The sequence below is a fragment of the Diachasmimorpha longicaudata genome, chromosome 8 (genome assembly GCF_034640455.1).
Source record: "Diachasmimorpha longicaudata isolate KC_UGA_2023 chromosome 8, iyDiaLong2, whole genome shotgun sequence".
NCBI lineage: Eukaryota > Metazoa > Arthropoda > Insecta > Hymenoptera > Braconidae > Diachasmimorpha > Diachasmimorpha longicaudata.
This window is the reverse complement of record NC_087232.1, coordinates 3,177,246-3,191,517: the sequence shown is the minus strand read 5'-3', so window position 1 is coordinate 3,191,517 and position 14,272 is coordinate 3,177,246. Positions and strand designations below refer to the sequence as shown.

Genomic DNA, 14,272 nt, shown 5'->3' with positions numbered 1-14,272 from the left:
TTAAGGGGAATAGCAGAATTGTTCAGACCCTTTTGTAGAAGTTGATATTGAAAAAATTCAGGTATTCCGAAGAAAAATTAAATGTATAGGACATTGATTATGGAATTTTAACCGCATCTTGCCTGAGTATTTTTGTTATTCAACATTCTGCTTAGAGGAATATTATTTTTTCAAATATAAAAACCAATAGAGTAATTAATACCTCATCACTGTGAAGAAATAAAAAAAAAAGAGTTATTTTTCTTCGAACTTTCAAGCGCATTTGAGCTAAATCGAATGGCCTATTTTATCAATCTCTCCACTGAATCTTTATCCTAGACATAGCTTTTTACTCTACTCCCCTTGTTTTTCTCTCAATATTTCTATTATGAATAAATAATATATGTCAACGTTAACTCGTTTTCGTATTGACTTTGTATAAATAAACGTACAGAAGCATATGGAAATACGATAATAATGTGTGTTGAATAATCGTGCATTCTCGTGGAAAACCAGTCGACGTTCCCAAAAAAAAAGATATTGAAGATATTAATTAGCTTTCTTATCGGCAAGAATGCTACAATTGATTAATCTAAATAAATCTCATGTTTATCACAAATCTCAATGAAAGTTACGACATGCGTCTGTCCGTTCACTAGCTTCAAACGAATGATTAATATATATTATACTACCGAAAGCTCCCCTATACGTGCACATATAATTTACAAATATTGAATGGAATATTTAAAGCAAAAGAATTGATAAAAACATCGTCTGATGTGCAATGGGAATTTTCCCCCGAATTTCATTTTTTGATTAATTTTGATTAATTCCGGCGATATCAAGTTTTTTTACACTGAAGAACGTTATTTACGGTTTGTTGTGATAATTAATTATTGTGCTACTTAGATATACTGAAATGGTGAATTCGGCGGTGTCTCAGCAGCCAGCGATTTTGAGCAACTAAATTCCCTGAGTGTCTCAATATTAACGAAAGTAAATATAAAAAATAGTGAATGTATGGATTTTTAGTCCCTCAAAATTGAACAGACATCGCCGAATTGTATATTCGCTTGCTTGTGCAATCAATCACTTCATTGATTCATATCCGTGCTGTTTAATATTGTGGAAAATTATGTGATTGAAATATTCGGTGTTGGAGTTGGGAAATTAGTCCATTCCTAACACTTTGATCTTTTACAATTAAATATTTGGCAAAAATAACTGACCATTTGAAGTCATGCCCTTTCAGAAAACTCCATTCAAGTGAGAGAGAAGAAAAAATACAAAAATTCTTTTCGACATAAGAAAATTCTTTTGGAATACAATTTTAATTAATAAAAAATACGTTTTTCTTCGAATGGAAGATCTTTCATTAAATTTCATCATTGAATCTCTAAATCATTTTAAAATATGGGATTCACTCCTTCATCACTGAATAATTCCCGCATAGATTGTAATAATTTTCCACTTTGCTTTATTTATTTTTCATTCAATGAACGAAAATCTGAGAGCCACAGGCAGGCAATCCAAACGACAAAAACTACCACAATCATTACGCTTACATCATCAATTAATAGTAGACTAATAAAAATTATGAACTAAAAAACAAAATTAGTAGAGAATTAATCGAAGCATTACTGCAACGCAGATCAATCGTGGAGGGGGGGTAGGGAGGGGATGGTATAACGAGGTATGAAGATTAAAGCACCGACTCGGCGAAACAATAATTCAATGATCGATTGAGAGAGGACAAATCATTAGAATATCTGCACTCGGTCTTGATCAGTGATTGATGAAGGCAATCCTATTATTCAGGTAATAAATTGTTGATGATGTTATACAAGGTTATTTACATGTTAATAAATATATCTGTGTATGTATATAATATAAATATTATGTAGAAATGAATAATTCATGTAACAGAAGGAGTAACGAAAATAAAAAGTGCAGTATGGTATCATAATATATTGTTAATTATAAAGAAATAAGTAATAAATGCAATTGAGAAAATTGAACACAAATGAATTATGTAAAACGTTGATAGGTAATAGTCAATTCACAGTATTGTACACATTTATTTCGGATTTTTATTTAAATATGTGGAAATATTTTAGTGATTTTGGTTGTTTTGCTTTGGGTGAAATAATCGGCATAAATCACGATTAAAATTTATGACTCCTTTGGAGAATTATTGGACTGTGGAGGTATAAGAGCATGCAGCGCGTTGTATACTTGACTATTCAATTAATGATTAATTGTATGTAAATTGTAACTATTGAAAATGAAAATGAAAATTCAATCCAATTTGCGTAATTTATTTCCTGAAATTCTATCAGTCAAAGTTCTGGGGAAAAATTATGGCGAAAAATAAATTTTTACATTTTATTATTGTAATTCCCAGTACATAAGTATTTTCACATGTCTAGATCTGATCGTAGGCATTTAAATGCATGGGTAACTATTATTAGGTTACGAAAGAGATAAAAACCTAAAGAATAATGCAGCCCAAATGAATATTGCAAAATACATGAAAAAATATTTCTTTTAAGGACGACAGCGTTCCAGGAAACGTGGATAGAGACAAGTCTCACGTATATGATATCTGTTCAACAGCCAACAGGCAAATCTCTCGAGTCCTAGACCATATCCACCATGCGGGCAGGTGCCATATTTACGTTGATCAGTGTACCAATAATAGGCGGTAGGATCGATGCCCTCTCTCTTATATCCCTCCAGCAACTCGTCATAATCCCAGATACGCATAGAGCCTCCGACAATCTCTCCAACATTTGGAAGGAGAACATCCACAGATTCAGTGAGACGTTTGTCCTCTGGGCACTTCGACATGTAGAAGGATTTTATTGCCACTGGGAAGCGACAGAGCATAATGGGCTCGTTGATTTGATCCGTCATCTTTCGTTCTGGCATCTCTGGTATGTCCTCACCAAACTCATAAAAGCTCCCGTCTTCCTTCGTAATGCCATGTTCCTTCAGATAATCAATAGCCTCACTATAATTCATCCTCTTGAAAGGCCTCTTGGGTGGTTGGAACCCAGGGTTGAGCTCGTGCACCATGTAGCCAAAAGGAGACTTCAATACCCTGTCAACAACATCGCACACGAGATCCTCGAGCCGATCTAACAAATCATCAAAAGTGATGAAGGGGCACTCAGCTTCTACATGGCTGTACTCAGCCAGATGCCTTCTGGTCCTGGACTGTTCAGCCCTGTATGACTGTGCAACGCAAAAGACATCCCCCATTGCAGGAATACAAGTCTCCAGATACAGCTGAGAGCTTTGAGTTAAGAAAGCTTCTTCACCAAAATAATCAAGCTTGAAGAGGGTGGATCCTCCCTCCACCTGTGTCTGCACCAGAGTTGGAGGTGTCACTTCGCAATATCCTCGAGCCGAATAATGATCCCTGAACGCTTGCAGGAGAACAGATCTGTGGGAATTTGAAAATATTAAGTAAGTAAATATTTTTTATGTGAATCTAGTCAATTGTATGTGGTAAAAGAGGGCGTATTGTTTCTCATAGGTTCTCGAATATTGTTACCCCTTCTCCTTATTTTTCTCTCAATGATAATACAGGAAAAATTAATAGTATCACCAAATTGTTTTACATCGAGAATTGAATCGATGAATAATTTATGCAAAATTGTCCTGATTCATCTTTTTCCTTGTTCCTCAGATGCTTTTTGCGTTGGTTTTATTTTTAACTTATAATCCTGCTAAGCCGATCGTGACCTTGGCTAGATAATTTGCTGATCAAAAATGTATCGCCTACTTTTTTATAGAGGATCTCTTAATAAATTAAATATTAAAAATTGTTACAAACCTCATGATGAGCACCTTGGAGGTATTCTCTCCTCGAATCATGATGTGCCTGTTGTCCAGTTGCACGTCAGGATGAGCTTCTTCATTAAGAATGGAATCAGCCCCCCCTGGAGGGGCATTTCCAATCAACCTCCAGTAGTCAACAGCCAATTCATGGCCACCAGGTGCTGTTTTCCCTTCAGGTACTATCATCAAGGTGCCGAATAGCTCGACAGAGGCTTCAGTATTCAAAGTCACTGCATCGTAAGTCTGGCACAATTGATCGTTCAGGACACACTGGAGAAAACCAGTACCATCCCTGAGGGTTATGAACATCAGAGATTTCCCCTGTCGTCTCAATCTGTGGACCCAACCGTAAATCTTGATTCTTTTGTCTCTGAAGTCCTTCCCTGATTGAATCTTTATTCGTGTGGCTGGTGCGAGGGACTTGTTCTCCTCGATGACAATGGACTTGGCTTCCTCTAGGTTTTTCAAGCGTTTTTCGTCATCCTCCTGCAGCTTCTTCTCTTTATCTTGATTCTTGTATTGCTCCCGCTGCCAGATTTTCTGAATCTTCTTGAGTTGGGACTTTGCCGCGGGCTCGTACTTCTTGGAGTCATCCTTTGAATCCTGGAAAATTGTGGGGAATGGCTCTTTCTTAGCGGAGCGCATCGCCTGGAGAATTGTCTTGAAAGGCTTTTCCTCGGTGCCATCTCCAGTCTCGTCGTCCCCAGTTTTTTCGGAGGTGTAGATACCACCTGTTGACACAGAAAATTTTTATTTTCTTTGCAACACAATTATTTGATAATTAAATAGTTTTTATTTCTGGAGTCTTCCTGAGCTCTTAACACGTGAAATCAAAAGGGACGTCGAAAATTAATGACTGCCCCTCCATTATCGACCTATCAGAAATGAGGAAAAAATACTGAAATTGTCAATGACTCTTTTTTGATCTTCCATTGGGTAATCACCTCTTTTTAAGATAAACGAACGATTAATGTGGAAATTTTGGAGGGACTACTGATTATTCTGTGGGGACTTCGTAAACTGGGAGATTCAATCACAAAAGTCCCAATATCTAAGAGAAATTATATTTTATTAGTAACCTTATAAATTGTATTTATGAAGTCAAGGGAAAGCAAGTGATGTCTTGCAGTAATTAATTAATCATTAGATGATATTCCACTTTGATTTGTTATTCTATAGAATGAAACTTAATATCAGCATATCATATCATGAGGTCAGCACATATTGATTGAATGCCCTTATTTCCCTTGAATTATACAGGCTGAAATGAATATATTTGACATATTAATATTACCTAACGTCAATTTTGAGATGTCTTCCGGCATTTTTTCACAATACACTGGAAAGTGCACTGAAATATGGTTCAGGCTGAACTTATCACTTGGAAATATTCGTGACTATTAGGGGTCTTGTAATCTAGCAGTTTGACAACGGTACCGGCTGTTACAGATATAAATGAAGAGCACGCGGGGCCCTCAATCACTTCTTACTCAAACAATGTAATTTTCTGATGTAATTGTGTTCCACAATATCGACAGTAGAGTGAAGTGAGTGATGCCGATGCACCGCACGATTAATTGGCAAGGTGAGGTTATGTATTTCGTATGTGCATAGATAGCCGACAGGTGATTTCAGCCAAATGAACGAATTATTTCGTTTGTATTAGATTTGTACCCGTTTGAAATCAGCTTAAAAGATTTCGTTAATAGAAACTAGTTCATCCACGTGCTATTATATTCAGCAGTCAAGGGCTGCTTTCGCATTTGTTCAACTTATATATAAGTTCCCTAACTTGCATGCAGCCCAGATTTGAGAAATAAATGTATTAATAAATAGTTTGACGCCTATGGAATACTCTCCAATGAAAAATGCATTCTAACTCATTGCAGTTTCTTTTTAACAATCAATCGAAAATTGCATAATTTTGAACCACGTCTTAACGCTCGTGACGTCATCAGGCGGTGACTCCGGGTTCTTATCGGAGTCGCTAGATGACAGCAGTGATGTTTTTCTAAATGCAGCCGGTGTCAACATACAGCAGAGGTTATATTGTTAAATATAAATAAATAACAGTTTTTACGTGAAGTGAATTTCTTTGGTGCTGTGAAAAATGAGATCGACAATGGAAGGGAATTTTGAAACAGCGTCTTCTCAGAATCTACCAAAAGTGGATGTTGAAATGCTCGCAGTTTTTTTAAGATCAAATTTGTGTCTGAGTGCGGAAAACAGAGGTGTCAAAGCCGGCAGGTACGTTTCGAGGATTAAATAACTCATTGCTAAAAATACTAAAAATGTAATTATACGTTCAATTTGATATACCGACGGTAGGAGTCTATGATCCGGTGGATGGCACCACATGAGGAAGTATAGGACCCACCTGATGACGTCATGAGAGCTTTTGGAGCATTTGAAAAAAAAATTAAAATTTTTTTTAATTTTTTGAAAAATCGATAATTAATTGTTCAACGATTTTTTAAATGTTTTTTCATGAAAAATCTATTATTAGGACCATTAACTATGTAAAAAAAATTTTTAAAAATCATGCAAGTTCGGGAAATGACACTAAGTCTATTCAAATCAAAGCTGAGGCTACTTCCACGAGTGGAGTTACTGACAAGAGACAATTTAACTACAAGTTGGTGTAGATCAAGCATGGTGTCGAGATGGAAATGAGAGGCCGGTGCAGTGCTGGTCAGAGGGTACTCGCCTCTATCATTATTCGATTGGCTTTGGCTGAAACACTGTCCTAACAATGTGGAATCCTCGCCCTCGACGAACCAACGACTAATTATGAAGGTAAGAATGAATGCCATAAGAACTGAAGAAAGTTAAGAATAGAATTACAAATATTTATTATTTACTTTGTAGATATACAAACGAAAATTAATATCAATATACAAATTATTCAGTTCAGAATGCTTTGATGATGAAAAGGCACTGCCTCTTCTCAAAACAAACATCTCCCTTTCGATTTCTCAATAGAAATACAAAATTCAGTGACAAAAATAATAGGTATTTTTAGAAATCAAGTTCAAAGTTGTACGGCTTAGTTCGTGTCTGGGTGCGTCCATCGCCAGCGATGGCTCTCGTCCTGGATCCTGATGGCTGCGTCTCAGGTCCATTCTCAGGTTCCTCCTGTCTTCCTACTCCCTCGACCTCGTTCTCCCTGTTTAGCAGCGTCCTTTTCACACTAGTCAACCCATTATCCATCCTGTAGAGTTCCTGAGCAAAACTCTGTGACGTCAATTCACTCAAATCCCTGATAAAATTTTCATCATGGGTGATAACAATCAGCTGGAAGTTCTTCTCATATTTTGCCCTGTAGGTGACATATTTGTAAAGAGCATCAGCGAGTTTTGCCGAATTAATGGCATCCAAATTAGTCGTGGGTTCATCGAGAGCGAGGATTCCACATTGTTGGGACAGTGTTTCAGCCAAAGCCAATCGAAGAATGATAGAGGCGAGTACCCTCTGACCAGCACTGCACCGGCCTCTCATTTCCATTTCGACACCATGCTTGATCTGCACTAACTTGTAGTTAAATTGTCTCTTATCAGTAACTCCACTCGTGGAAGTAGCCTCAGCTTTGATTTGAATAGACTTAGTGTCGTTTCCCGAATAAATGAGCTTCCAGAGCTTCTTCATTGCCGAATTAATGGTATTTAGTCTCTCCTCGTGAACCTCTGCTGTGGCTACGTCCAGTACTCTTGCATACGCTATGACATCATTAATAGCTTGTCTGGTAACAAGGACCTCGATATTTTTGCGTCGGTGAGCTGTGCGAGCTGTTTTGCACTCTTCGGTATTCAGATCCTCATTCAACTGATCTATATTTTTCATAATCTCTCCTCTGATCCCAGAGGCCCTGTTTATCTCTCCCTCTGACTCCTGGATGTCCCTCACTAACTCCTCCTGCTCTCTCATGACCTCCTCGTAGTTCAGGCGATTAATTTGTTCCTCTCGGTGTTTACGAGTCTGTTTGAGCTGTGCAAGAGTCTTCTGGTATTTTCGCAGTTCTACGTTGTCAGTGAGATTCCTCTTCTTCGTCTCGTGGCATGAAATGTCCTCTTTAATCTGGATCAACTGGTTCTCCTTCTTAGATCTCTCTTGTCGCTTCTCCTCACAATCCTTTTGCTGAACTTTCACCTCATGATCGAGATTCTCCAACTGGCTCTTCACATTGCGAGAGTCGAAGAGGGCGATCTTTTCCTGGAGAGAGTTGAGAGAATCCCATTGCTTTTCGTAATCTTTCATCAGCTTCCTGTCTTTCTCCTGGTCGTTTTGATTTGTGAATTTCAAATCATCTAGTTCTCTCACAACCTCGCTGCGCTGCTCGTCAGCTACCATCAGCTGCTGGCGAAGTTCTCGAACTGACGACTTCAAAGCGCCTTCCTTAGTAATCATGTCGTTGAGGTCGGCCTTCAGGTTTTGCAGCTGCTGAGCTTCTTTGTGAATTCGTAGTTGTTCCTCCAGGCACTTAGTTCTCATTGCCGTTGCTTTGCGAAGCTGTTCATTCCTACTCTCGAGGGTACTTGTCAATTCAGCGATCTTCTCACGCGTTTCTTTCATAGATGTTTTCAAGGACTCTCTCTCTGCCTGAATCTCTCCCATCGTTTTGGTGCTAGTGTGTCCTCGAGAGGACATCTCCTCCTGGAGATCGTTAATGCCAAAATCAATCTGTAGGAGATCCTGAGAATAACGATCCCAAATTGTCACATCTGGGATCATCAATTTCGCCAGTTCAATTCTCCTCTCAGGCTTTCGTTTCGATTCCTCCAGTTCTGTTATTTTTCGCTTTAGTTCGAAGGCATCCTGCTCCTTCAACTTGATTTTTTTAACCATATCTTCTTTGTCAACTGCTTCGAATTTAATAATTGCTTCAACCGTCGATTTTATTGAGAGAAGAGTATTATATTTCTCCTGTTCGATGCTTAATTCTCTGTCACATTCTCTCAATAAGCTTGGGTGGTCCTCTATTCCCTTTTTCAATTTATTCAGGAGCTTCTGGGCTTCTGAATGCGAGTCAAAGTCCCTCTCACATAAGGCACAGCAAGAGTTCCTGTTGAACTCCTTAATATAGGTCTGGTATGCTAATCCCTGGTGCGCAATCACCCCTCTCTTATCCTGTAACTCCTTCAGTTTTGTCTGCTGATCTAGAAGGACTTCATCGTACTTCGTGTAATTCTCGCAGTGAGCTTTCATCTTTTCTTTCTCACATTCGTTGTTTGTGATTTTTACATTCAGTTCCTTCTTGGCGTGGGTCAGGGCTGTCTCCACCGTCATCAATTCGTACTCTTTTGTTTTAATCTCTTTGGATAATCGTTCCACCCTCTCTGAAAAAACTTTCTGGGCCTCCTCGATGGTCTCTTTGAGGTTGTACTCTGGTACTCGATCCGTTTTCAATAATTTTTTTATATTCTCCTCGTGCTGTGACTTCAGTTGTTCAATATCTTTACTCTTCGCCTGAAAATTTGATTTCAATGATTCCAGTTTCGCGTTTAGGGCACTTTGATTCTGCACCACCATCATATCCTCCTCAAGCTTTGTATATCTCTCCTCGATCTCCTCGAGCTGCCTCGCCTCCTTCGTGATTTTATCGTGAAGATCCTCAGACCCCATCAACTCATTGATTTCCTTGATCTCCTTATCCATCTCTGCGAGCTTAGCATCAACAGAATCGAGTCGTTTGACAGAGTCACCAGATTGTTCAATCTTCAATCGAGCCTCCGTAATCGTCCTTCTAATCTCCTGTACTTCTTTCTCACTCCTCTCCAATTCGGAATTAATGGCCGATCGTTTGTCACGAGCAGCTTCTACTTTCTTCTCCAGCGCATTCTCCTTCTGATTTTGCTGCATTCGTTTATCGGTAATAGACTTCTCAAACTCCTTTGTTTTAGTTTCAATAGAATCGATCCTTCTTTGAACGTCACCATCAGACTCAAAATCCTCCATGGTCTCCAAGCCCCAAATGGTGAGTGCTGTGTTCAGGACTTGATTCCTCTCCTTTATCTTCTTCCCCTGATCCTCCATTTGTTGTCGCAGAGTCCCCATGCGCATCCTGTGATCTCCTAGGACTTTTGAAATACTCTGTTCCCTTCTCAAAAGATCCTTAATCTCCTCCTCGATCCCAGCGATCCTACGAGTCTTCTGTTGAACTGTACTCCAGTAAGACTCTATTTCTTTATTCAACTCCGCGTCATTCCCCTCGTAAATCTCTTTCACCCTCGACTCCAATGATTCGCACTGCTCATGAGCCATTTTGTACGCTATTTTATCCTTCTCATCTTCAGCTCTCAGTCTTGTGAATTCAGTCTCAATTTTCCTAATCTTCCGCAGTCTTTCGTTTATCGGTTCCAACTGAGAGTTTATCCCCTTTATCCTCTTATCAATTTCACTCTTCCTCTTGTTAAATTCATTCAGCTTCTCCTCCTTGGCCATGATCTCAGCAACTTTGTCAGCACATCTTGCTTCCTCGATTTGCGCGATCTTCAGGGCGGTTTCTTTGGACTTGGCCAGCTTTCGAAGATTTTCTAAAGCTTTATTGTAGTTGGTCGTCTCCAGGATGGCATCGAATCGCTCCTTGATTATCTTATTTTCATCCAATGGCCAATTGGCGTCATCTTGATGACAGAAGATCACGTGGTTCAATATCGCTTTTGACACCCCCAGAGAGTTCATCACTTCGACGTCAACGTCGGCACAACGATTCGTCAGCTGCGTCTCCTTTCCAGTCTTCGGATTGAGAACGCTGACAGCATTGTCGAGGGTCTTGAATTTCAGTTGCTTCTCGTATCGAGAGCACTCGATTGTTCTCGTCACGGTGACAATTTTGCCCTCGTGATCAATTATTTGCCCTTTTACACAACCTCGTACTTGCACTGATGTCTGGTTCTTCAAAATAGGGTCGTGAATAAAAGACTTGCCCCTGTCTGAGCCTGGGGGAAATTCTCCAGTTGTTATGTAGCGGAGACACTCGATAACAGTTGTTTTACCAACGCCATTGAGACCTGTGATAAGGGTCAGGGGACAGCTGAATTTTATCGTGCATTCCTCTGTATCAGAGAAATTGCGAATTCCACGGATCGAGAGTTTGCGAATTTTCGACATGTTTGGTGAAAATTTTAACTAGGAGGCAGTCAGTGAATAGTCTCTTATCTGAAAATAATGAGAAAAAAAAACACAATAAAATAGCTTATTACCGTAGGTTATAATGGTCCATGAAAACCAAGGATAATAGAAAAAAAAAATCTCAAAAATGGTAAGAACCTGATAAAAATTTCTACACATCGGAAATCTCAAATCTAGAAGTTTCCTCAGGCAAATATTCGAAGGACTCTCTGCTGCTACTATTACTGTATTGAAGACACCGTTACGAACCATATAGAATCGTTTGTATGATGAAACGGCTAATTTTTCTTTTTCTTGCAATTTCTAGCAATTTCGTGAGTGAGATAAAGTAGTGACCGATTTGATCGACCCCTTTCAATGGCGCCACCAGAAACTTCTTGTAAGGTTTCCATTGGACGGTTGAAGCTGCTCCATAAGTGTCAGCAATCTCCCTTATAATCTCTGGTACTATACATGGGTAAAGTTTACCCATGTCAACAGGACCGCACCGGTATCAACAGAAACTTGTTCCTGTTGACAGCGGTAAGACAGAAGTCGTGATTTTGCCTAACTGAAAATTATTTCAGGTACGAAGACTTTGAAGAGATGATGTCAATAGTGTAAAAATGTCTTTCTTCTTATTCAAGTTACGAATGTTGAGACATATTGCATGTCAGAAGAATTGACACTTGCATTTTCCAGAATCGAGGATAAAACCATGAGGATTAGAAGAGGAAGAGAAGTATAAATTATCCAAAAAGACATAATCAGAGATTTATTTTCTATATATATTTGTTATTACATATTTCTCGGTGGTCAATCAAACATTACATTATCCGAAATCTATCCAGAACTTTAGCGACTGTAATGACAATATTTAATGACTCATCTAGCATTCAAGGCCATGATATAAAAATTTTAGTGTGCAATTAAGCTTGATTGATCACCCTCCACTGCTCCGCTATCCCATCATCCTACGGGGAGGATAACTTGGACATCGTGTGGTATTTTAGTGACAGAAACGTCGTCAATTACACTTTGCAAGACCTATTTATCTTTCTCAGTGCCCCCGGCACTAAGATTCTCGCCAATCGAGTGATTCGTCAAGCAGTTCAATTAACAGCGGATTTCCACCCAATCTCTCCACCTCGTCGCGAATTTTTTTGTTGACGTCCTCGAGGACCCCTCTCGTGTACGTGAATGCGCCACATTTTTGAAGGAGTGACAGGCCGCGTTGCTTCGTTTCTCGGTTTCGCGTCCTTTGAGACAGTATATCTGTTAATAACTACTAAGAAACTATTTTAAGATTCAATCTACTGGATTACTACTAAATTAACGATGTTGGTCATATTCATTATATTATTTGGTAAAAGGATACTCATAATTTCTTTGCCCTCCGGTCCACTCTGGATGGCGTAGATTATAGGAAAACTAAATTTACCTTCTGTTAAATCTTCGGCGAAGCCCTTCTGGTCTTGAAACTAGAGAAATCAAATTCATCAATTTTTTAAGGCCTAAGAAGATTATTTCTACATTAGCTTTTGATGAATTCTCTGGAAACATTTTTTTCTACTACTGATTGTTACAATAGTTTTAGCTACATTAAATTATTCCATCAATGAATTCAATTTAAAAATACCTGATATGCCCAAACATTCTTTAGTTTTACCTCTTGCATGCACAGACTACCGTAGTCATCTCTGATCTGAAAATAAAGTCCGAGAAGTTCAGTGAGCGTGGAAAAGTCTTGCTTGCAATTTGAAAACATTTGTTTGAGTCTAGCATCCAGTTTGAACAAAGCTCCGAGTTCTACAAAGGAGAGAATATTCATTGTACCAATGATAAATTTGTAGATTCACAAAGAATCAACGTACAAATAGTATTTTGTGTAATTTTTTCTGTATCAACTAGATGTTATAATTACTTTGTACAGCCATATGTCTGTACTCATCCTCAGACGGACAGATGCAGTTGTCACGCCAGTATATCTCGATTCCTTGTCCTCTGGCCAGTTGTAATAATTCCTCTACAAACACATGAATTGCCTGCAAGCAACAAAGACACCAAGAGGATTACATTCTTGTTTTGAGATGACACCAGAGTCTTCCACTTACCTCGGGTTTATTAAGAGCTAGTACTCTTTCGATTGCCATGAATAAAGCATAAAAAGACGCGTTAATTGTATTACCAACACCAAAGATCGTGTGAGCAGTTGCGATTCCTCCACGTAAGGTCGCGTTGTCTTGAATATCATCTACTCTGCCACCAAATAGTTCACATTGTCACTGGATTTTTCTCAATTTTTTGTCCGTAATCACATGCAAATGGTAGTAAAGGACAGAAGTTTCAGAAGTCATACAACAAAAATTTTTGAGTTTTCATGAAATGTCTTATATACATTTGTGTTTCTACTTACAGTAGACTGGAATAGTGCATTATCTTCATTATATCACTAATCGCCTCGAGCTTTTCCATTGGAACGTTCAACCAATAGTTCATAGCAAGCGTCAGTTTTTCACGTGGGTGCCCACCCGCTGCTTTGTGTAAGTATGTTACTGGTTGGAGAAGGACCTGAAAGCAATGGTCTTCTTTGATTCGTTCTAATACTTGGAACTGGGACTTTTTCAATTATTTCAACCACATTTTTTGGTGAAAAATTTATTCATTCGACACCACTGATGACTCTGGTCATTTCCCTGGTGAAGCAGCGATTTTCAAGGGGAGTAAAAATGGTTTATTCAATTGATGTTCGGTGACTCACCTCGTCGTGATCCTTGTTACCGTGCAATAAATGCAGAATACAATTTTTTTTTGATGTCATTGTGCTTTTTACGTGACAAATGTGAACACACCGAACGAAATTTCTACTGTCATCTGCCAATTGGTGTCGAGAGATCAGTCTTTTAATGCACCGTCAACAGCAAATGGTAATGGGTTGCCATATGATTGATTCTAAATGACCCTGAGTAATTAAAAATAAATTATGCGATGGAATTCTTTCACAATCGTGAATCGTTTCTACATTGTCTTAAACAGAAAAAGTGGAGGCTATACTTCGAACTTCCGTGATTGTTATTACCGTTACTAGTGTTTTTCTTCGCATTTCTCGTCTTTGATTCGGACGCCAATGCTACACGAAAAAAATATCGCATCGTAGCAACCTGGACCGGTCTATCCCTCTGGATATAATATATAACACAAAATTTGAAATAGTAAATTTGGTTCGATGTTGACGGTTTTGGGCTCGCTTGGATTTCACGACAGTGAACACAGTGAAACGTTTACCGCAGTCTTCGGGGATTGAATGCTAGTCATCTACTTATTTGATGAAGAATCAGTT

General features: G+C 38.7%; 3 protein-coding genes and 1 long non-coding RNA gene across 4 annotated transcripts; 1 reads left to right on the top strand and 3 right to left on the bottom strand.

Moving 5' to 3' along the window:
- Window positions 1–2,350: 2,350 nt before the first annotated feature.
- Window positions 2,351–5,370, bottom strand: LOC135165600 (asparagine--tRNA ligase, cytoplasmic). Its single transcript, XM_064127045.1, has 3 exons — window positions 5,120–5,370; window positions 3,821–4,556; window positions 2,351–3,427 (listed from the first exon to the last, which is right to left on the bottom strand). The coding sequence occupies exons 1-3, from the start codon at window positions 5,148–5,150 to the stop codon at window positions 2,527–2,529; spliced, it is 1,668 nt and encodes a 555-aa protein (XP_063983115.1). The 5' UTR covers window positions 5,151–5,370; the 3' UTR covers window positions 2,351–2,526.
- Window positions 5,371–5,548: 178 nt separating this feature from the next.
- Window positions 5,549–11,699, top strand: LOC135165613 (uncharacterized). Its single transcript, XR_010299542.1, has 3 exons — window positions 5,549–6,072; window positions 6,154–6,621; window positions 11,261–11,699. It is a non-coding gene; the product is annotated as an uncharacterized LOC135165613 (long non-coding RNA).
- Window positions 6,654–11,252, bottom strand: LOC135165594 (DNA repair protein RAD50-like). The gene is made up of 2 exons (XM_064127034.1): window positions 11,092–11,252; window positions 6,654–10,980 (listed from the first exon to the last, which is right to left on the bottom strand). The coding sequence occupies exon 2, from the start codon at window positions 10,930–10,932 to the stop codon at window positions 6,844–6,846; it is 4,089 nt and encodes a 1,362-aa protein (XP_063983104.1). The 5' UTR covers window positions 10,933–10,980; window positions 11,092–11,252; the 3' UTR covers window positions 6,654–6,843.
- Window positions 11,700–12,007: 308 nt separating the features above from the next.
- On the bottom strand, window positions 12,008–14,160 carry LOC135165608 (terpene synthase-like). The gene is made up of 8 exons (XM_064127057.1): window positions 14,012–14,160; window positions 13,694–13,894; window positions 13,349–13,503; window positions 13,047–13,191; window positions 12,857–12,977; window positions 12,602–12,741; window positions 12,311–12,413; window positions 12,008–12,207 (listed from the first exon to the last, which is right to left on the bottom strand). Exons 2-8 carry the CDS (start codon window positions 13,751–13,753, stop codon window positions 12,008–12,010), a joined length of 924 nt encoding a protein of 307 aa, XP_063983127.1. The 5' UTR covers window positions 13,754–13,894; window positions 14,012–14,160.
- Window positions 14,161–14,272: the final 112 nt, after the last annotated feature.

Excerpts from the sequence above, each read along its gene's own strand:
- LOC135165608 (XM_064127057.1), bottom strand. The coding sequence starts at position 13,753 with ATGACATCAAAAAAAAATTGTATTCTGCATTTATTGCACGGTAACAAG. Across the intron at positions 13,504-13,693 it reads GTAACAAGGATCACGACGAG|GTCCTTCTCCAACCAGTAAC; the intron begins GTGAGTCACCGA and ends CATTGCTTTCAG. Across the intron at positions 12,742-12,856 it reads CAGACATATGGCTGTACAAA|AACTCGGAGCTTTGTTCAAA; the intron begins GTAATTATAACA and ends TCTCCTTTGTAG.
- LOC135165594 (XM_064127034.1), bottom strand. The coding sequence starts at position 10,932 with ATGTCGAAAATTCGCAAACTCTCGATCCGTGGAATTCGCAATTTCTCT.
- LOC135165600 (XM_064127045.1), bottom strand. The coding sequence starts at position 5,150 with ATGCCGGAAGACATCTCAAAATTGACGTTAG. Across the intron at positions 4,557-5,119 it reads CATCTCAAAATTGACGTTAG|GTGGTATCTACACCTCCGAA; the intron begins GTAATATTAATA and ends CTGTGTCAACAG. Across the intron at positions 3,428-3,820 it reads TCCAAGGTGCTCATCATGAG|ATCTGTTCTCCTGCAAGCGT; the intron begins GTTTGTAACAAT and ends AAATTCCCACAG.